Source organism: Culex pipiens, chromosome 1 (assembly GCF_016801865.2).
Source record: "Culex pipiens pallens isolate TS chromosome 1, TS_CPP_V2, whole genome shotgun sequence".
NCBI classification, from domain to species: domain Eukaryota; kingdom Metazoa; phylum Arthropoda; class Insecta; order Diptera; family Culicidae; genus Culex; species Culex pipiens.
The window spans coordinates 83,689,404-83,708,657 of NC_068937.1; the positions used below are offsets into that span (position 1 = coordinate 83,689,404).

Genomic DNA, 19,254 nt, shown 5'->3' on the forward strand with positions numbered 1-19,254 from the left:
CATTTCCCCCCCGACGAATGGGATTCCACACTGAGCACATGGTACTACAGGAACTGGGGTCAGCGGTGCGATAGCGGAGTCGGCTGGAACGCAGCTCTACGAAGCGGAAAACTTTCCCAAATTGGTTCTTGAAGCCGTCGTGGAAGATGATGTTCTTGTTCTCAACGAGCAGCGATTGGGGGCAGCGTGGTGGCTCAAAACGGAAGCATGAACGGAATTCCATCTCATCTTCATACGGATGGATGGGAGAAGAAACCTTCGCTTCCGCAATTTCCTCTTTATTTTCCCCCCTCCCGCACACTGTTGTAGCATATGGGAAAAATCTCTGCAAGTTTGATAAGCTTAAGAAAATGAAGAAATTCATTACCTGTTTCAGGTTAGGAACTTTCGCTCCATTTTCCCAAATATGTTTGTCCGACTCTGCGGTTGTTAATACTATCGTAAATTCGGAAATCTTTCGAATAAGTAACTTATTTTATGAAAAATATGTAATTTTATACAAAATTTTCTTGGCAACTTGTAAAATTTGTGGTTGTTAAACGCCTGAAAAAAACTTTATTCAGCATTTCAACAAACTATAGGTTAGAGTAGTCACTTTAGATTTTTGTATTTTCAATGGTTTTTGAACTTTTTCATCAGAATTCTATGATGTCCTCGTTACTCCCACTTTCTAATAATGTGTTTTAACATATACTAAAATATGAGATCGATCCGACCTCTAAAGGCAGCGTTATTCTGCAAATCATCTTGTTTGTGTAATGTTTCATCGAAAGTGACTTTCCATTACCATTTTGAGCAACATTTACAATTTTAAAGTTATTCCAAAATAGCTTAACATTCATGAAAAAACAGGGTTTTCATTTAAAAAACTTTTTCAGCCGAATTTGTAGAACAAAATACTGTATATTTTAGATTTCAGTGAAAGTATACCTGATCTGTAATTCAACTGCATCATCAACTTAAAAGCGACGAAAATGTACATTTTATGCAAACGTGGTTAGTATAGACCATCCAAGTTTAAAAAGTAATCCGATAAGGCCATTGCAAATATGTTTCAAAGGTTATAAAAATCGAGGGACAAAAAAATAACCAATAAATGTCTATGAGAATAGAAGCATAATCAACTGATAACTATTAGAAATGTAATGTTTTGCGTTATAATCATATTTATAATGTTTGGACTCATTTGAAAAAAATGTGAAAAGTACAAAAAGGTTTTTCGAGATTTTTTTATCACTTCTTACATTTTTTGAAAACTAACCAACCCCCTTCCCTTTTGTCCAGGGGCATAAATTTCAAAAAATATTTGCAGTGGCATCATGTAGTACCCCTTAAATGAAAGTGGTTTTAATTGGACCTAAACAAATTAAAACCACCAAAAAATAAAGTAGTTTAAAAGGTTAAGATGAGCTTATCAATAATATTATGTGATGAAACTTCTTTGACATTACAGCGCGAGGATATTCCAAAAAAGTTTCAAAATCCTATGTTATTTGCAATAAAGACTTTTTTCATTTGCAACATATTTTTATGTATTAGTAATACCACCTATAAATAGCCCACCCGAACAACGTCATTATTATCATGGATTTATTCGTATACTATTACAATTTCGAAGAATTCCGGCCTAAGCAGAGAAGGAATGTACGCCTGGGCTGTAGAGATCTACGCGGCATAGTGTTCCCCCTCGTCGTCGGGAGTCGTAAGTGGCCAAAGAACCAGAGAAATCTTCCCCGAACCCTAAAACTCCCTAGGTTCCCGCGCGCGCTCCGAGGGTTGAACAGAAAAACAGAAGGGACCGGGCTGCTGCTGCGTGGCAGAAAAGAACATGAAAATTGCTTCCCCTAGAGAGTACCCAAAGCTTCTTGGTGCCGAGAGAGGGTGGCTGACTGGTAATTGGCGTCAATTTACTCTTCGCACCGTATTCCACCAAACAAAAATAAAAATAATAATAAAGATAGCGGGCGGGGATGCAGGCAGCAGCCGACCAACGTTGACGCGCCCGAGACGGCAAGAGGTGTCGAGAGGGGCGAGAGCGGGAAAAGCAGGAAAAAATAATAACAGCATCTAGGGAATTCGGGTGCAACTATGCAAAAGGGAGTAAGAGATTTTGCCTCATATTTAATGATTATGACTTATAACCATTTATATAGGGTTTGGACTCATATGCTGTGAGTAACTTGAGTTTCTTTTTAACAACAATTGCAATTGAATGTTTCAGTGGAATTACTGAAATTGCTAGCGTCTTTGAAACTTCAAACTTGAATGTTTAGTATCGTTTTTCCTACCCAAAAGACTGATTGGCTCTTACGCTTTGTTACGGCCGAGTTTTCCTCCTCCGGAATGAACAGCGCTCCGGCGTCAACCAACCATTCATTCTTACAACAGCAATCCATCCGGTACACGGTCTGACATCGAAAAATGCTCAGAATGAGGGGTGACGACGATAATGGGTATTTTCTCCTGGTTTTCCACTCTAGTCGCCCTCTGCCGTGCATCCCTTCTTCTCCCGGTAGGGCCCTGATGGCTCTGCCGCATGTGAAAGTGAGAAAAAGGAATCATATTTCATAATTTCGGGTACCGCAGAGGGACTTTGCTCGACAGTAATACGACGATACACAACATAGTAGGTGCTGCAACAGTCCCGGCGAGAACCACTTTCACCGTATCAAAGCAAGCGCTGATGCTGCGCTATCGTCACCGACGACGCCACCACCAACGCCCTGTGCGGGTGCTGGCTGTCGCCCTGGCTTAATTGCTGATGCATGCAAGTAATTTCGCCAGTCTTTTGTACACAATGATGAACATTTTTCGAGGGTGTGTAAATTAGTTTAAGGGAAAACGACGGAACCAGAAATGAGATTCTCAAATAATTCCACATTAAGGTGATTTAAACAAATTTTCAGAGGATAATTGCCATTAACGGCAATATTGCCTCATTCATCTAAAAATAAGCTCCGCACCGCGTTGTTCTCCCGGAGCGTGTTGATGCGAAACAAGAAGGCCTTGAAAGTGGAGGCTTAGTTTCACCAAGAAACCTCTTAAATATTAACCAACATCATATGGATGAATTCATCTCGAACGACGTGGTTGTCTGATGGGAGCCGAAACCGCAAGAAACAAAATCTTTGCAAATACGCATACAGGTCAATGTGTTCGGAACATTGATAGATTAACGGTGATTTTTGATGACGGTTTTGAACAAAAATAGTAATAATATTATAATATTATTTTACAAATCGAATTATTAAGGTAAATAATCATGATAGTTTACATGAACTTATCGATACCTAAATGTTATTTAACCTTAGACCTTTTGCAAAATAAATTGATTATGAATCCTTAGCCTGACATATATACTTGCATTTTCCCTAGTTTTGCAGAATTTATTTTTAATAATTATTCCATCTGAGCTGTCGTTCACTCCCTAGTGACCCTTTTTATTGTGAAACATCGCAAGTATATGTGTTGTTCACCGCATTGGTATTTAAACGAACGTTCAACTGCAATGTCAAGCACAATCGACTTCATCCAGATTAGCATTAAATACGCATGCGACACACGACGCAACAACAACATCAACAGTTCACCAAAGGAACCAAAAGACCCCACCGACTAACAGGCAGGGCAAATAAACACCCGAACCCGACCAGGGCCACGCTGCGCCACGCACTGACTGTTTTTGTCACTTCAGTTTACGGTCTCATATTTCACATAATGCATTTTTCTGTTTAATCTCCCTCATTACCAGTTAGTGTCATATTTAGGGGCTTGGTTCGTGCACTCTTGCGCGCCCTGCGCCAGAACGGACACAAGAACGGGTGGCGGCGCATGTAGAGGGCATTGTGCAAACTCTCCAGCCGCATCAACTCCGTAAAGATCGAGAAGCACGACGACGACGCTTAGATTTGGTCACGTGTCTCGGATGTGATATCAAGGGAATCAAGTTAGCCGTTAACCGATGCCCGTGGTTCGATGCCAAAGGTCCGGAGAGAATTTGCCGCCGTTTGGCATGACTAAGAAGCTGCAACAAAGTTACCGCGCCACCCTCCTGCACTCCAACCGACCACAATGATGATGATGATGTCGCCCAACCTCGTCGGCCACTCCGGCAACTTGTGGCTCACACATTGTTCAAACTTTTTGCTCACCCAGAGTAACTTGATCTGGAAAGTGAGTCCCTGAACTGCAGTTGCAAAGTTGTTTCGGGCAGCCTGCTGTCAAAGCGGCTTCTGCAGGCTCTTTTCTTGCAATGAATACACACATATCGCATGGCGAATTGGGTTAATCCAGATTTTTTGGGCTTAAATCCCGAAATTCGGCCCGGGCACGCGGTACATGCACTTTTGGTCAGATTAAAGTTTCGGTGAAACTCTATACCCCGGTCGGATTGTCACATATGGTCATTCGATACGAGAGCTGCACTTTTGTTGTCAAAATGTCTTTTCAAATGCAATGAGGTCAAGATGACATGTAGGGCACTTTTTCCCCGCTGTTTGTAGAATTATCACCCCTACTGACCTCATACAATAAATTGTTAGGCTATTTAGATAAAAAAAACAGCTTAAACAATTCAACTGTAATTTGTAATTAAACTGTACCCTCTAAATAACTAACCTTCCTCACCACAAAATCTATACACAATTTATGCTCTTAAAAGTCGTTTGAAAAGCTTTACTGTAAAAAATTATCCAAATATGCCAAAACGACAGGATTTGTTCTAGGAACGAGATTTTATCAGTAAGGTTTATTTAAGATGACCCCTACACAACCCTAAAACAGAATTATGTTTTATTGAGAAAAACCTAAGAAATTGAAAAAAACAGCTTAGCCTTGGCCAACTGACGCGTCATGACGGTAGCAGATAAGTCCACTTTCAATTGGCACATAAAAAAAATTGTGCAAAATATGGCTTAAGAGTGCACAGCAACCAAGGAAGTTGTTGCCTGCTTATTCCAAAATTGACAAACTTACGGACACAATCCTGCAACTATCTGATTGTAAAAATAGGCAAATTTTGTTGTAAATCGCTTAATAGACAGTACGTTAGGGGATTAATAAAAAATAACATCGATAATTTTCATGGTTTCGAAAATACTAAAATATCTGTAACAAAAGTCTTGGTGCAAAAGCTCTGGTTGATGTGCACCGATAATGGTTTTAAGGAAGCTTGCATGTTAGCTCACAATTTGTGAACGCAACCTTCGATTATTAGATAAATAATTTCTATGGAATAATTTGGTATTATTTTCTGTTTTTCCACTATCGTTTGTTTTCTACATTATATTTTGTATTTGTACAGTTTTTTTCACATTCACGTTGAAATGATGCTAAAACTTCAGCAATAAATCATCCGCTACTGGCCCTTGCGATCACGAACCACAACCAAAAGTTTGAACCTGAAAATTGAAATCCATTGAAAATTATGCTAATTTTCAATCACTTCCTTCCGTTTTCCCACACTTACTGCCACAAATCCCATCACGTACTGCAACTCGCGGCAACGACGACGAATCCTGACAAGGGTAGAAAACGAACGCATAGCTGCAAAAGCCAGGAGCTAACTTTTCCTGCAAACATTGATTTTAACAGCATCTTCATCTCATCCCCAGCGAGCAACAGTGCCAGTGTCCAACTGCCAACCAGGGCGCGAGGAGCAGCTCTTTCCAGAAACGGAGGGCAGGGCAAAGTGTGCGGTATTCAAAATTTCTCTCTCGGGGAAATACCCGCGCCATAAAAAGTGCTTTAAACGGGCATTACATTTGAATAAAAATCGCCCATAAAAACGGAAAGAGATTTTTGTTTTCTCACGCACCACCACTGACAGGAAATCGCCCTCAAATCTGTGGCCACATCATTGTGATCTGGTTCTCGGTTCTCGCACAAAATTTGCGCGGGAAGACGCGGCAACGTTTTCCACCGGCGGCTTATCCTCGCCTGAACAATAGTCAAAAAGCTATCACAAACACTCACATCACATCAACGACGTGCCATTGTTGATTTTTGTGGGTGCATCCTGAGAGAGCGGGGTCGGACGGATATAAAAATCTGCCCAAAAATGAAGGGTGCAAACCGTGTGGGGTAGGCAGTAGGCGATAAATTCCTAATGGGAACTGTTTGTTGGTATAGGAAAACAACACAACATTCAAATAATCATCCCATCACGCAGCATGCCGCGACGCAATCGTCGGTCGGTGTGATTTGGGAGTTTGTTTTGGCAACGTGTGCCAACAATGGCAATCCAGTCTCTCGCCACGCGGCTCCTTTTTCCGGTCGAAGCAGGTCATGGCCATTGGCACACGCGTGCGCGCCTTCCATCCATCCGAGTATGCTGTGGCTAATCCCTGTCGAAGTTGATCGGTCGTGTAATTATCCTCGATACAAATCAACACGCACACACTCGAACGCGCAGCCAATCAGGGTTCGTATTCTAAATGTAGATGAAATTAGTACTTACAATTACGCTACTGGGAAGAATTAGGGGTTTTGATCACTTCTCATGCCTAAGCTCGCGAAGCATCCCTACGTACATTGATTCGTACCAAAGAGACTCAAGACAGTTCAACGTCAATCAACAATGAGGTGACATAAACTCTGAAGTGCGTTATTAAAACGATCCTCATCTTCAAACATTTACATTTAGTGGATATATTACGAATATTAATTCCGAGTAGCATAACTGGCAGATTACCAACGAAAAATGGATTGCGTGCCTTAAATCTATATTGGACTGTTGATAAGAATTTAATACACATTTTGCTTATATTTTAACAACAAAACATTTATTTTGTTAAAAAATAATTCATATATGTTCAATATTTATATGTAACTGCCTTGACCGGTGGCCGCAGTTTGATCTTGGTTTTCAATCGTATTCCAGAATTTTGATAAGTTAGTTTTTGCGTTGTATAGAATATAAAATAAAAATTACAATAATCAATAGACAAAAATGCTTCAATAATAATGATAATAAAAACAGACGAACGTTTACTAAAAATATAAAATTTTTGATCAATTTTCTTTTGCCTGGGGTGTTTGCTGATTTTGCCAGTTAGTTTTGCCTTCATTCTTTTCATTTAGACAATCCAGAGTGCAGCATTTGTTGTAAACAACTTTGTGTGAAACCCGTTTCTCCATGGATGCTACTGATTTTAACAGAAATTGTGCAGTTGTTTTTTGTTTGTTATGCTTGTTCAAGCGCATTGTTTAGATTTGCCGACGGTGCACGAGCTGCATTCTGCATAGTCTGTATCTATCACCTAAACCTTGCCTTGTTTGCGTTGTTGCGTTTAGCTAACTGATAAATCATAACGAAAAAGAACATGATTTGCCAAACATAATGAAAATTGTTCTAAAAACATCTTGCTGTTTACATTTTTCGTATTGTTTTCTTTTTTCTCTAATGCTTTTAATAATATAAATAAAAAATCACAAATTTTACTTTCTTGTATACTGAGTATGATTTTCTTTGTTGTTTCTTCTTATCCTTCTTCTATTTTCTGCAGTTATTGTTATCAATTTGGGGATTACCTCTTTTCCTCATACTTTTCTGATATTTTGCTGTTTTTAAACTAAAATGCCCATATAGCTTGTTTCATCATACTTTTTATCCTAATTTGAGAAGAGTTCTCTATTCTTTTTGTATGACCGCCAGAAGCGAGAGTTTAGCTAGCTTACTCTTACTAACTTTATTTTATTAGTTTACCTTCTTTATTTTCTTTAATTCTTCATAGATCGAGTTAATTTAAATATACCTTCTTTTATTACATACTTACAAAAAATATTTCATTAATAAAATATTTATTTCTTTTTCATGGTTTTGTAGGTTTTTTCCTGGTTCCTTTTTTAAATATAGTTCGTATACGCAATTCATCATTGTTAATTCAAACCTTAACTTATGATCTATCTAGGTAAATGTGTATAGGGTTGGATGCTTTGTTTTGTTTTCGCTTAGTACTCATTGAATTGTAGAATTTATTTTGAGAGACGTTTGTTGAAAAAATCAATTTGTTTATATTTCTTATGCCGCTTGATATTATGTGTTTGTGTTTTTTTTTTTCTCTAAAATTCAGTGTAATTATATTTTATAAGATACTAGTTAGGCATTTTAAATTGGAAAATACATCGAAAACCCCTCGGTCATAAAAGAAAAAGTGATTATTCAAACATTCATTGAATGATTGAGAAATGCATTTATCTCGTAAGGTAGATCAAAATTGATTAAAAATTGCGTAAACGCATCAAGTATACGTTGGTGATCACGATCCGATTGCATGTTTTTTGTTATAGTATACTATGTATATCCAATTAAGTCGTTGCCACAAAGAAAACAAATTATATACCGATGTGCATTATTTTCCTTGCTGGAAAGAGTTCATCCTGAACAACAAGTTCAGCCTTCGCTGTAAGACCAAGCTGAAATGTCTTCAAAAAGGTAGGTACCCTTATCGGTGGCAGTTAAAAACTTGAGAGAATGGTTATTCTATGAATCAATAAGAACAATATATTTTCATTACGTAGTCGAGGATTTCAAAATCGTATACTCTGTTGATTTCACTTTCATCACTGCGTTAATAGGTTCTAGTATTCTCTGAATTTAAGTGGTACTTTTTGTCCTAGTTCAATACAGGTTAGGTTAGATTTAGCCGAATGGTTGCACTTTCCTTATGCGCGAACCGTTCGGGGAATTACAATATGAGAAAAAAAAACTTTCAGTCATATGTAAATTACGTATATCGTTTGTTTTATCCTTGATCGTTTGCTTACTTCCATATTCCTTCAACCACCTTTTCCCATGGTTTAGCATGGGAGCAAGATGGCGCCAAATAAAAGAAGCGTAAGCAGTTAAGTATAATACAACTAAAGATTTTTGCTATGATTTATGTGTGTGTACTCTGAATGGTTTTGGATTAACGACTACACTTTGTTCGCTACTAGAACTGTCGCACGCTTCATCCTCGGTAGAAACGATTCAGTAAGCTGCTTTTTTTCTAGATGATAGATATAGTTTGTTTTTGTAATGTTTGTTAATTGTCGGTAGAAGAGATTCTAATTTCGATAGGTATTTCAAAGTGGGGAAGTTCACGTGACGAAAAAAGAAAGCAATTTTCAAGTTCGTTCCGAGAAACGAAACAAAAAAAACTCTTAAATTTCCTGGCTCTCGCTGTTGAAGTAATATCAAGCATGTAATTAGATGATAGACGGGAAAGAAATAATACACAAAAGAATACTTTGTCACAGTGAAAAATTACAACTATACATGCAAACACGGAACCGTTTGACAACAATGTGACGTGCGGCGGCCACCACGTGGGCGTGGGCGACTTGCTGTGTGCTGTTTCCAAGGATGAAGAAATTGATTTTGAGCTAGTTGTTGTTGTGGAAGTGTTTCCTAGCAACGAAGAGAGGATCATCTGGTTGCATAGCTCTAGGAAAAATAATCATTGAGCATGAGTTTTCTCCAAGCAGATAGCAACGACATCCTTCGCTTCTGCCGGGAATTGTGAATTATTGAAAAGGAATCCTTGAAGACGCACATTCAAACACACACACACACACACTTTGTTGCCAAATGGTTCCGGGTATTGAAATTGGCGAGCTATATGGGCCTCTTGCAAAAACGAAGGATACTCTGGCTACTTTTTGTATCGTATATCTTTCTCCTGGCTTGCCTTAAACAGCTGATTTAATCTGATTCCTTTTTTCATTGAACAAAATTTGAAATTAATTATAGTTACTTTTTAATTCTTATTCTTTAATTACGTATATAAAGTTGCTTTTATAATCTATACATCAGATTCGTACGTTTGTCGCATTAGTTCTTCTTCTTGTATTCGTAATTAAGATGTAGCAATACAATTTATACTGTTTTTCTGTTGCTTCTACGTTGAACGCTGTTGAAATTCAAATGTTTGCAGCACGTACAGATTCCACAATTCATTCAAATTGTCTGATTTATGCATTCTTTTTTCTCTTTCTCACTAACAGTGTTTTAAGCTTTTTGTTGTTGTTGTTGTTGTTGTTGTTGTTGTTGTTATGAACAGGATTCATGGTTCAAGGCTTTGTAATATGCTAGATGAAAAACGAGATTATACATACACACAAGGGGAAGCAATGCACCTGAGCCGGTGGTCAGAGTGTGATTGTTTGCACTCACAGACTTGCTGTTTGCTATTCCTCTTTTTCACTGTCTCTCCATTGTCTGTGTAATGTGTTCTCTCCGTTTTTCTCTGTTGCACATGCAGCACACTTGCCGTTTTCCATGCCATCTTACGGTTTGCTGTTCGTTTAGTTTATTTTTTATTTTTACTTTGCCTTTAGCCAGACGTTTTGAATTATTCACACATGGATCTCTTCCTTTTCGTTTAGTGCGAGGAGTCTCTTGGAATGTGGTTGTAGCTTCTGTACGTACTGCAAACTTCATTAATCATCTCAATATTGCGCTGGTGGCTCGCAAGATGTTAATGCAGATGTTCATTGGCGTTTACTAGTTTGCTCGTGTTTTGTTTTTGTTTAGTTAAGTGACAATTTTGAATCAATGCTATCGATTTTTTGCTTCATTTTTTGGTATTTTGTTTTATAATTTGTTGTATCTAAAGTAGTACAATTAAGCATAGTCAGCGCGATCTCAAGCGAAGTTCTGGCCATTATCCCAGGGCATTGTGAGCACCCGCTTCGTTTTTGCAAGAAGGTCATAGTCGTACTACGAACATGGGTGCACCACCGCATTGTAGCTCGCCAATATAGGACCATGTGCTCCCGCGAAGGGGGTACTCACAACGTCTGGTGTGCTAGCTCCATCTGTATGTGATGTTGAATCTGCATTACTTCTACCCTCGCCATTGGCACCGCCTAGTTCTGGTGGTTTGGTGGTGTCCCGTTCGTCAATCACTAAATCTATTGGCATTTTACCCTTTAAACATGAAATATATCGATGGCAGAAATTATCGCATAATTCGTGCACCTGAAAGAAAAGTTAGAGATGGGAAACAGGATGTCAGTCGGGAGTCGTTTTTGCTCCTCCTCCTTCTGCAGAGTGCGAGATATCGAAGCGTCCCATGTCATCAGTCGTCAATCCACCTTGCCTTTTTTACATCGCCTGATCGTCCCAGACACACATACACAAACTAGAAAGATAGAACGAGTTGCCTAACACAAAATGTAGAAACAGTAAGCAGTCATTTTTATTTCTCCGATGCTTTAAGGGATTCAATCGGCCTCGCTCACCTCACTAATGATGTAGAATTGTTTTCATAAGAGTCCGTTCGTCCGTCCCTCGTCGTGTTCGAAACATTGTAGATGTGTCATAAAGTCACCCCAAACTACCCGCGTACTGGGTCGTCTCCACACGCAGAGTGCGTACCATCGACTGGAAACATCATTCGCAGTGATTATCGACAGATAAACAAGGTACATATACCGACCAGCGACGGCCGGTAACTCGCGCAAATCCCACGCAAACGAGTCAGTGCGGTGCAGTGTGCGCGCTGGATGGACAGAAAGTGTGCCTCGAGATATAACCTTGCCGCTTAAAACACGTGTGTGTACGTTGTAAAACGTTTGTTCGTTCACCCACGACCAGTTACCGGTACCGAACGCGCCCCGGACTTGAAGTATTCTTGTACTAATTGGCCAACCTTGGTAATCAGATGACATAGGTAACGCAATAACGATTGCAAAGCATTAAAATATCGCTTTTCGAAAAGAATTTAGACTATTTTCGTGCAACATTTTATCCACACACAAAAAAAAACCTAAATGCCGACGGCTGACCCGTAAGCGAGCGGGCATTCACCGTAAGCTTGCATCTGCGTATGACCTACACCACCTACCGGTGTTTGACAGCAAAGTGACAAGTCAGAATTGGAGAGCGTGTATGTACGCGTGCAAATTGACAGAAGTCACAAGTCATCTAGCACACCACATTTTGGAACTCCGCGTGGGCTGTTCTGATCCCTCGGGAGAGCGCAGCACCGGGTGTGTGTGTGTGTGTGTGTGTGTGTGTGTGTTAGTGTTTGGTCGTGGATGCAACAACCACGGCACGTCATTTGCGCTTTTACTGGGGACCAGAAGCAACAGCACACAAGTCCAGTAATTATCGTGCCGATCGGCATCTCGATACAGTTTTTGTAGCACGCGGAATGCTCCGCCAACAACCCCCTGCTCCAGAACTGTTGAGGTTGGTGGTGGTGCTAATGTATCGCGTCATCGTGCATCAGCAAAAGAGTAAAAGAGGAATCTAAACTATTCCACTGACTGGACACTTCTTCGCACAGCAAACACGGCCCGGCCTGGTATCTTGGCCTCGCGAGAGTATCTGCAACACCTTTGTGTGGTACCTACCGGGCCTGGCTGGAAGCTCTCTTGGTCTCTCAATCTTATTCCCGGCAAATAATGATACATTTGATAATACATATTCATTCGAATCACTTTGCAATTTGGGTCTAACTGATTCCAATTTGTGCTCCGCATCTAGAGGTAGAAGTCTGTGGTCATGACTGACCGGTTCCAACAGCTTTTGCATTTGCATATGCACCGGGGAAATTGAAAAAAACACTTACCCTTCTATCGGGGTGATGTTCTAGAGCACAGCACATGGTCAGTTTGTCAACAGAAAACATATGTGATTAAACTCTGGATCGAAAATATATTTATTAGAGTTGAGTTGAGACTTTACTCGAGTTGAACTGTTGGATTCAAGGAACATCGATAGTCAATCTCACATCAGGAATGTATTTTTTTTTTTCAAAACCCTGGAGCTGATTACCATGCCAAAAACTCACTCATCTGTGCGTATGGATAATGTTACCAGAGCGACACAAATGAAAAAAAAAATGCGCGCCTGAGAATTTTAAAAACGTTCCAAAAACCGGTTCACGGAAAGGTGAGTAAACTGGTACCTACCGGGTAACCTCGCGACTCCCAGAGTGAAAAACGGACGGAGTTGTAGCAGCAACAGCAGCGTGGGGGGATGAAGAGGCTTGCTTGTGCGCGGGTGCTTGACTGTCATACCCCGGAGAACGTCAAGTGTAAGAGTGTGTATATATTTTTCTATGAGACACACATAGCTCTTCAGAGGCCAAAACGAGAACATTTTTTTCTCCTTACGGTCGGTTGGGCATACCCAACCAGATATGATGCCGAAAGAATAAGGCAAAGATTAACCTTGCTTAGGTTTCGTCTCGCCTTATACGACGTTTTAATTTTATCTTCTACAGATTCTAAAATTTTTCGAAAATGAATTTCTTGTTCGCCTTCTGCTACGTCTTTTTCTTTTTTGGGTTCGCCTCTTGTTTCCGATTTGGGATGGCTGTGGCTTCTACACCTCACTTGGTTATGTTAGATTTTTAAGGAGATGAGAACCAAATTTATGAAAGAGAAAAATATCTTTTTTGATTTGAATTTATTCGGCACTCGCAGACGACGACGGTGGCGACGCGGTGCATGCCGCGCGAGAGAAGGGAATAAAATTAACGAAACTGTAATCGTATTTTTGTTTCGTTTCTTCGTATTCTCAGTTCATTCGTTACAAACGATTTTTGTCTTTCTCGCTATACGCTTAAGGCCACAGTTTTTTTCTTTATGGTTCGAAAAACACAAACACGGCAGGGTGGGAAGCTGTGCGAGAGACACATTCAGATATAAGATATCATTTGAATTTCCCATAAATATCAATATCCAGACTCAGACCCGTCATTATGTTTCTCCCATAGGAGTTTTTGATCTTCATAATGAAAAGCGTCTAGCGTCGTAGGAAGAAGAAGCAACAAATAGATTCACTGCTGGACGTATTCGAAATTTACGAGTTGATCTTTTACATTTTTTGAAAACCATCGCTCAGAGCGGTCTCCGGCAACTGGAGGAGCCCCACACAACAACAAAAAAACGTCCACGGTTCTCTTCGGTCTACTCAAAATCAATACCGATCCAAGTGTGCTGCTGCGCGTACCCCACTATGGTCAGCTCAGATTTATTCAAAACCTGTTTAAATCTCCCTGGGCGCGCGCGGTGCCGGATGATAAGGAGGCTTTGATCAAATGAATCACAGATCTCGAAGACGTCGGTGGCGACAACGGCAACGACAACGGTGGGAAGGTCAGCGCGAGTGGTATTGATCGCAGTAGGCGATTGAGCGGGTAAAATATAATAAAAGCTACGGAAATTAAGCCACGAAAATTTATGCTATAAAAACGATCCAGAAAATTAAAATCTCGTAAATGTATCCTATGTGTATCGATGAACGCAAAAACCTCGGCTGGAAGTGAAAGAAGAACTACATCGTAATAAAGATGAATATTTTACGACATTTTCCACCCTTGCTTTCACATCGCCGTTCTCGTGTGCCTAAACGATAGTCTCCACGCCAACGAGCCTTATAAAAAGTGATTAAAATGGTTTTGGTATGATCGTCGGTCACAAGTTTGAAATGATAAAAAAACTATTTTACACCAGTTTTATTTCTACTGGATTTGACTAAGATGAATCTTCAACAATGACTTTTTACCATGGATCTGTTGCTCATATGTGGCTCCCAAACTCCGGATGCCAGCAGTACTTTGGAAGGAGTCGCAAGAGTATTTTTGCTTACCCAACCATATCAAACACAATGTTGGCAATGAAGTTCAGACCCCGCCACTCACTTACAAAGACACCGAGAGGACGGGACCCCCCCTAGTTGAGCGCGAACGCTTTTCCTAGTCTCAGACATGGTGTGAAGCAATTATCTCTAGTCCATCTTTGGATAAGGAGAGTGCGCGCGGTGCGGTTTTCGGTTGAGCATTGTGAACACGCGACGTTTGTGTAAGATAGAATAAAAAAACGAACAAATTTTATAAGGACTTGGTGATAATTTAAATTTTATTAATACGATAAAAGGAATAATTATAACATTAGAAATAAATTAGCCTTGAGCGCGAGCTGGAGATAATTGAACGTTGGCTGAGAAAATGTTGAAAGAAAAGTCAGCTGCCCGGAAAAAGTGGGAAGGTTCGTCATAATAGACGAACACACCTATGTTTTGGCCACTGCTTTTTGTGAAACAAATATTTCAAGTCAGAGGTAAATCGAGCAACGCACAATAGTTACTTCCCTCGCCATTTTTTTCTTTTCTTTTTGTTTTCCGGCAGACTGGTCCTAATATTAAAAGTGTTCGAAATTTATACTACACTGGCAGAAAGCTGAGAAACAAAGCTCATCAGACGAAAATGTGGTCTGCCATCGAAAACAGGTTGCGGAAATCGTGCACTCCTTCTTCAAACACAGAGTTTCGAGGAGGACGGTATACCGGACCGATAAAACATTTTACGTATCATTTATTTAATATATTCATACGTAAAATCTGCCTTACGATGCCTGTGTTTTGTATACATATACTTCCTCACTCTTTTTCGTTTCAACGCCAGGTTCCTCACTGGTTTTCGTTTCAACGCCAGGTACCTTACGCCTGAACATAACATTCTTTGCCTCATTCGAATTGCTATTGGCGAAACTCATGACAAATTATGCTAATCAGCGGCGTTGATGAATTAATATATGCAAAGGGCACATATAATTTTTGCCTTTTCGGAGCATTCTCCTCTTCATTTTCTTCTATTATTTCTCCTTCGTTTCGTTCTTCATGTATTATGTTCTTTTGTGAATTTACTCCACTTTGCTATTCCATGCTCCATTTTTGAAACACATTACTCTTAGGCCATTCGGAGTGAGGGAATCTATGCTTGTAAAACAAGCAAGGCTTCATCCATAAAGTACGTCACGCTAAAATCAGCCAAAATTTACCCCCCCCCCTCCCCCCCTTTGTCTCGCTTTTCCTATACTTATAACATGCAATGTCACACTTGCTCAGACCCCCTCCCTCCCCCCTAGAGCGTGACATACTTTATGGATGACGCCCAATGATTTATCTAAGCAGCCATAATTTTTATTTAGTTCCTTGAAATTCCTGGTCGACCCTCCTAGAATCTGCATTTTGACTTGGCGGGGGCCGTTGGCAGATTGCATGCAAACAGGAGTGATCATTCGTTCAAGTTCTACTCAAGTTGTCAAAATTCTACACAATCCAACCAAAGTTCCTCGATCCCCGAAACAATGAGTTAAATGTTTCGGAAAATCTTGCAAAACTAACAAAATAGTTGGGCTAAATAAAGGAAAAAAGGCCCCAATAAGCATTATTTATGGCTGGGATTCACGCGCCACGGCGGCCACAAAATATGGGCGAGCTAATCTAGCGCCCAAAGATTGCCCGGCGTAGAACGGAACAAATGCTAATGGAACGACGATGTGATTAGTACCGAAATTTGTAATAGTAAAATTAATTTACATTTTTATTTTGATGAAAATTGACCTCGAACGGAGCTGCACGTTTGCTTCCCCGGTTTAATTTATACATCATGTCTCGCTAGTATAAACAGCGCGAAAGAGAGAGGGGAGCGACAAGCGGCACCTGTCCATTGGGGGATGTATTTTTGTTTCGACCGAAAAAAAGAATTTTGTTTTATTGGAGCAGCAGATGCACTAATTTCTATTGTCCGGAAGAAGCCTATATAAAAAAGGCATTCCAGCGCGCTTTGGGTCATTTTTCTATCAGCGAAGGTCGAGTACAAAGCTCGCGCGCCGAGCAAGTGGAAAAAGTTTTCATATTTAATTCAATTAGAGAAATGAATACATTGCCCGGCACCAGCCTGCTACGACAAGCTGTAAGTTTTACGTAACACTGTAAACAAAGGTAGCAGCAGCAGTGGTAGCAGGCTGAGGAAGTTGTAAGGGTTATAAAACTTTATGGCACGATCCGCGCACACACGCACGTTCTTGCTGTCTGTGTAGGGTCCTTTCAGTTAACAACGCGGCAAGAGACGTTTTGTTGTGGAAAAAGTCGTAAAAAGTGGTATTTAAATTCTCGCTGTGTCAAGGGCAATTAATTCGATCATTAGCTTCGAACGGGTATCGGAACTGGCGGTGAAAAGTAACAATGGATTCGTCTAGCGTCGTCAGGAAGAGCCTCGATATGTCGCGTTCTGTTTGGGGACCATCCATAAACCATGCTGATACTTTAGGAGGACGATTGTCCACGATCCATACAAAAAAGGTTTTTTTTGTATGGACAATTGTCAACGAAGGGGGGGGGGCATAAGATTCCCAAAAAAGTTTCCACGTGGTTTATGGATGGTCCCTTGGGAAGTGGTCATGTTTTAGGGGGAAACGGCAAAGATGCTTGAAATTACTTACTTTTTCAAGTTCTAGGAGGTGAAACCGTAGCACTTGAATTGCTTGCACCATCTGTAAATGAAAATGAGAGAGAGAAAAAGCATCAGTATTTGAATAAATTCTGGACAGGTTGAAAACAAGAAGCAAGATCAATTCTCGCGATACTTACTAGTGAGTCTACTTCGGGGTCCGCCACATAGTAGGGTTTTTCTTGTCGTATCTGCAGAGAAATGCAAAACAAAAAGAGAGTGAGAAAAAAAATCATTAATCAATCATAATTACGAGGTGTAATCAAATCTTCCCCGGGACGCTGTGCGGCCTGCAGAGGGACTCTTTAGAGATTTCTGACAGCCAGTGTGTGATCAAAGCGTGAGAGGAGACGAGCTCGGCAAGATCCTACCGCGCGCGCCACCATGCCAACGTCGTCGACGGCATGGAGCGACAGCATAGCAGGCGTCGTGGACGGACAAACGAAACCAGCTAGCTTTGATTGAAAAAGATTAATATGCGCATGCGTTCGACACAGGGAGTATTTTTTCTGTCTGATTTGGTATCAAACAGCATGCAGCTAATTTCGTTTTTTACCTCTCCAAAGCAGCTAGTATGACAAGAAATTACCACTTCTTGCTGTACTCATTGAATCAATCTTATCGGTGGCTAAATAAAAAAAAACCTACGTTTGATCATCACTCAAAATCTCTGATCATTTCATTTCGTCTCGTGACAACTGTCAAATTCATTCGTTTAGTTTTGTGTGAACATAAATTATCATCGCAAGGGTTGGCCGTCGGCGATACACGCTGATTTTTCCACCTTTTTTCGGGCCACTCGTGCAGAATAATTATACCAAAGCGCTAACCTACCATTAAACTGTTTCGGAGTTTTATAGCTATGTTATTACCAAATCTACACAAAATAAACATATTTTCATGGCAGCCCGCGCTCCATGGCGATCGTTTTGCTTTTGTTTCTCGCGTTCGCTCGATCATTATAAATATATAAAACTCTGGCCGACCAGCCACCCCATGTGTGTGCGCGATTGGTCTGAGAGAGGTTTGCGTTGAAATTATGATTGAATGATGATCAGTCATTATGGCCACTCGGGCAGAGTCCTCAATTATAGCTATACAACATTCCACAAGCTGAACCCTTTTTTCGTATGATCCTTCTCCTTTTCCAGGCAAATATCGGAGGTCGTATAAACACGCTGGTGCTCTCGTTGGTATATTTTCATACCTTGGTGTTTGTGAGGGCAGAAAATAGAGAGATAGAAGATAGAGAATGGCAGAAAGAGAGAGCGCACGCATTCTTCTCTCCGGTGATGAACCAAAAAGAGAGGCAGCAAAAACAGTGCTCTTCAAATGATTTATGGGCGCTGTTTATAAATATAGTTAAAACCCACTGGCTGGCACTCTTAAAGGACCTCCGATAACTTTGTCTGCACCTCCAGACAGACTGGCAATCCGAAAATGCCACCTGAGTATATGGAGCGTTCTTTTATTACGTAACGCAGTTGGGGGGTCGGAGACCGTGTTAAGCTACATACATTTTGTTTTCCAAATTTGTATGGAAATTTTGTTACGAGGAGAAAGGGGAGGGAGGTTAACACTCAAACGCTCGGGTAGTCATTTGACCCCTATTTTTTTTCTTAAAAATCTCGTAACTTTTGATAGAATTGACCAAATTGGATGCTTTCGGTTGCAAAAGATCCAGATTTGTCTATATTTTGAACTGACAGATGGGGGACAAATATGGTCCACTTTTACCGGAGATATTCCGGATTCCGTTGGGGTACCTCGGCCCTCCTATTTGGGGTTTTTGTCAATTGAACAAAAACCATTGCACAGAACAATGCCGGAAATGGTGCAAAACTTCAAGGCATCATTCTAATACATCATCCTGCATAGATATATGACATGGTCAAGACCTTCGGGCACCGGAACAGGTTCCAACCAGAAACGGTCCACTGAGCTGATGTCGATTGGTGCCCAAATGGAACCGGTTCCGGTGCCCCGTAGGACCTAACCATGTCAATTATTTTTGTCGGATGAT

At 40.5% G+C, this 19,254-nt stretch overlaps 1 protein-coding gene across 1 annotated transcript in view; it reads right to left on the reverse strand.

Annotated features, from left to right (window-relative positions):
• Positions 1-7,406: 7,406 nt before the first annotated feature.
• Positions 7,407-19,254, reverse strand: part of LOC120425702 (homeobox protein homothorax) — a 35,133-nt gene continuing 23,285 nt past the window's right edge. The window contains exons 4-6 of the mRNA XM_039590293.2: positions 17,372-17,422; positions 17,224-17,274; positions 7,407-10,963 (exon numbers count right to left, since the gene is read on the reverse strand). Coding sequence (XP_039446227.1) covers positions 10,703-10,963; positions 17,224-17,274; positions 17,372-17,422 — 363 coding nt within the window. The 3' untranslated portion in view covers positions 7,407-10,702. The remainder of the gene's footprint in view (positions 10,964-17,223; positions 17,275-17,371; positions 17,423-19,254) is intronic.